Source organism: Rosa rugosa, chromosome 1 (genome assembly GCF_958449725.1).
Source record: "Rosa rugosa chromosome 1, drRosRugo1.1, whole genome shotgun sequence".
In the NCBI taxonomy this organism is placed as follows: Eukaryota; Viridiplantae; Streptophyta; class Magnoliopsida; order Rosales; family Rosaceae; genus Rosa; species Rosa rugosa.
The window spans coordinates 57752520-57756514 of record NC_084820.1 but is presented as its reverse complement, the minus strand read 5'-3'; the positions used below and the strand labels follow the sequence as shown (position 1 = coordinate 57756514).

The 3995-nt window shown below is 36.5% G+C and overlaps 1 protein-coding gene across 1 annotated transcript in view; it reads right to left on the bottom strand.

Moving 5' to 3' along the window:
* Positions 1-303: 303 nt before the first annotated feature.
* Positions 304-3995, bottom strand: part of LOC133731411 (actin-related protein 2/3 complex subunit 1B-like) — a 5034-nt gene continuing 1342 nt past the window's right edge. Inside the window, exons 3-12 of the mRNA XM_062158791.1 lie at positions 3815-3971; positions 3184-3257; positions 3041-3083; positions 2367-2448; positions 2140-2228; positions 1941-2026; positions 1794-1857; positions 1002-1108; positions 747-805; positions 304-639 (exon numbers count right to left, since the gene is read on the bottom strand). Coding sequence (XP_062014775.1) covers positions 575-639; positions 747-805; positions 1002-1108; positions 1794-1857; positions 1941-2026; positions 2140-2228; positions 2367-2448; positions 3041-3083; positions 3184-3257; positions 3815-3971 — 826 coding nt within the window. The 3' untranslated portion in view covers positions 304-574. The remainder of the gene's footprint in view (positions 640-746; positions 806-1001; positions 1109-1793; positions 1858-1940; positions 2027-2139; positions 2229-2366; positions 2449-3040; positions 3084-3183; positions 3258-3814; positions 3972-3995) is intronic.

Below are 3995 nucleotides of genomic sequence, written 5' to 3'. Positions count from 1 at the left end.
ATGAATGTATTCGGAACGATCTTCTTGGAGGAAAGAAGACCACCAGCGGGATAGAAGTCTTGTGAGATGGCACCACTGGCAGCCGCCTTCCATAGGTAACTCTACTATTCCCATGGGCAAGCATGCTTTTGTGATATTTCTTCTTTTTTTTCTGTTTTTCCTGGCCATCTTGCTCACATTCCACCAAAAGAATGGAAGGGCACAAGTTTTGATCACTATATGAACAACTATTTTGCAGACCAATCCATGGTCCATGGCACTTCCACAACAGCCTTCAGTAGGAACATACAAGAGGCAATTCAATAATTTGGAGTGATGATGATAATACTACTACACAAACGAAAATTTTCTTGTCACAAACATCACTCTTTTTTATCAGTGAGGACACAAGACAATACAATACAATACATGTAGTGATACACGAGGTATACACAAATAAAATCATCAAGATCTCTGTTTTTTCTCCTAGGCTTTTGTAGAGATATTACCAATTGCTCAGTATACATCAAATATACAAGAACATTTCCAATGCCATGAACATTACATAAAGATATACTTCATGTTTATGTTAGGTTTAAAAATACTCTGATAAGTCTGCTTGATTCTCCAGATCCCAGACAACGACTTTTCCATCCAATCCTGTGATCCAAGTCAAGGTGTTAGAAACAATGAAAGATGAGTCCCCAACAATTAGGATAGGGTTTTTAAATGAACAATTGAAACCAATTTCCTATCCAATTACTAACCTGATGTGCTGAAGCGCATTACTTTAGAACTCCCTGAAGTTCCAAGCGGCACGATACAACTACAGTTACAAAGAAACATGTCATACAATTAAATCCAAAATATAACAGATTCATAAAATTTACCCCGCATCCTCCCTCAGGTGTTGCTCATCCACTCAATTACTTGTCCATGACAGGTAGAGTGGGTGCATAACATTTCCAGTGGAAGTTGGGATACTAAACAAGGAATGTCTAAGAGAAGAAACAGTGGAGTACTTAATGCAGTTTTCATGGACGGTTCCTTGTGGTCTTGAATGGTCATTTGTATCATTGCTCAATCCATGCTTTGGTTGGCCATATAGCGTCCGAAATGCTCCAGAAAGCTGTAAGCAAAAACAAGTAAGAGATATCCAGCTCATACATAACAGATCCCATATTTGGCTAAAACTGAAGTCCCTCGTTAAATACTCCTTATTAACTCCAAGTGTTCCACATATTTCTGTCATACCAGAGCATAAAACTGCTTTTAAGTACTTAAAATTTCCAAAAAGCTGCACAGGCTTAACTTAGGAAGGAATACAAATTCACCAGGCCAACAAAAAAGAAGTGGAGTAAATGAGGGCTAATAATGGGTCCTTCGCCCTGCTGCATGTGCTACTATCAGCAGGGCAAAACAAAAACAACCAAGCAATTTCACATTTCAAACCCAGAACGATGCCATCATTTAACATTCCTTGTGTTTTGTTTTTCCTTATTCAATACATGCACCTCAACCAAAATCCATCCCCACCCTATTGGACATGTTCACCATAGTATGACAGCACTGGCAAGATCCTAAATTCATTTTCTTGGGAGTGATTTGTCACTCCACAATTGCATATGTTTTAACCTTGTGCTCTTTTTAGTTAAAAGTGGAGTGCAAAATCACTCCCCTCTTTTTTTTTGATAAGATCAAAAGATCTACATTCAAGACCCACTATAGGGAAATGCAAAGCTTGTGTCCCCTTTCTCTCTCGTACACCCGCACATGCAGTTCCATAAACACATACTTGATAAACAACCAGGTACCTGTGAACCATATTTTGGACCTGAAGAAGTAATCCTTCTTTCCCCAAGAAATCTTATAAAACTCCTACAGAGAAAATAACAAGGTTAATACTTCACTATCATTGTTCAAATGCTACAGCAAGCTGTTACCAAAAGTAAAGATATTACCATATTCCTCTTTCATCTGCTGCAAAAACCATGGGGTTGCAATCAAATCCCACGCCAATGACTAGTCGTTCAGAAAGAAATAAGACCTGAAATATGCCGCATATTGATTGGCAGTGTTCAGATAGAAAAAGTAAGTTGATTATATCTGGAGAAGATACATATAGTGTCAAAAAGTTACGAAGAGTGGATGCTGACCCACATCACGGAGAGGCAAATCACGGAATGCAACATTTTGAGCCAGAGGAGAAGGCCCCACCTCATCGACAAAGTAAATCATAGAGTTATGGCCTGTATAGTGCCACAAAGCAGCAATCAAGAAGCAGAAATGATAACTAAGAATAAAACTATTTGAAATCATACCTATCAATTAATGCTAAACCAAACAAAAAATTTCTAACAAATACTCAGAGGGGAGATATGTCTGACCTACATATGCTAAGGTATTGCCACTTGGTGACCACCTCACACCAAATGCCCAAGAAGACGATAGATCAAGCTGAAGAATTAGCTGTTTCACCAGAAAAATAGGTAAGGTTTGCTTGAAAATTTTCATAAAATGTGTACATAAAGTAGCTATAAAACATACGGCCACTCCACAACAGAACCATTCATAGAATCTTAAATTATGGCCTGTACAGAAAGACAATACCTTAAAATCTAGTTTTTATTTTATTTCAGAAAACCAAGTAGGTTAGAATAGAACATTAGTTCTTGACAATCTAATCTTCGAAGTTACTGTTTGAAATAACAAATCAGTACAAACAAAACAGAACGGAACATAAAACAGTCGGTACCAAATCTTCGTACACCAATTGCATGCCTTGATTACAAAATGGGCTAAAATTTTATTGTTCTCTTCGGGAACTAGCTAGACTTTAACATGTTTACTTTGAGAACACTACTGCAATGTTCATAATGGGAAATGCTATTGAAGCTAAGCCAAGAAAGAACAATCCATGAGTATTGCATAGAGAAAAATGGAAGCATCAGGGATATAAGCTCATTAATTCTTGTCATTTCTACCAGCTTAAGTTATACATATAAAGAGACACATTATTTAAAGAAAAAAAAAACACGATTTACAAGGGAAGATTTTGCACCTCTCCAAACTTTGCATCTGAAGATGAGACTGTTTTTGATTCCCTGGAAATTTGCAACAAGTATTATAATTACATGTAACGCAATTAGCATAAGAAATCGACTACCTACGACGAATGCAGCTCTACACCTATGCATAACATACTTTGCATCGACGACCTTAATGTAAGTGGAAAATATTCGGCATTTTCCATCTGTAGATGCTGTTGCAAGAAGAATCTGTAAAGAATAAGCACAGTATGAACAGTTAAACATGGTAAATGCCTGTATTCTTAACATCAATAACAAACAAGCAAACATAAAACGTTTGCCAACAGTACACCAGAAAGCAAGAAAGCATATCAAGGCAACTATATTACATAGAAGATAAAATAAATAAATAAAAACACTATATTAATTGGAAATACAAATGCCATTTGAATACAGTAAAACAACAAAAGAAAAGTTTTTTAATTCCTGAAAGACAGTTCTGTATTGCAAACCTGAGTCCCTAGTTCAGGTGACAAAATTCAATTTCAGAAAAGAATAAACAAAGGATTCACATCCTACAAGTAACTTTTTGACAATGGATACCCAAATCTCCCACCTTTTTGGTGAGTAGTGCTTTATCCAACGTCCATGCTATTGCCCCAACCCACATGCATGCCAAGGGGGTTGCAATATTTATGAAAACAATACCTACCATGGACCTTTCCCAAATAGGTTGACATTTATCTATACACTTCACTATCTACAATAAGCACATGAAACATGTGGTACTGAAGAAAAATACGTACATTATTGGGATGCCAAGCAACACTTGTAACAGAAGAGTCGTGTCTTTTTCTGATCAGTTTACTGACCCACCTGAAAAAGGTAAAAATAAAAACATTAACCATAAACCAACAAAAAACAATGCAAATTTGAAGCAATTGTGCATCAAATGATATTGTACTAATCACTTATCACAAGTATATG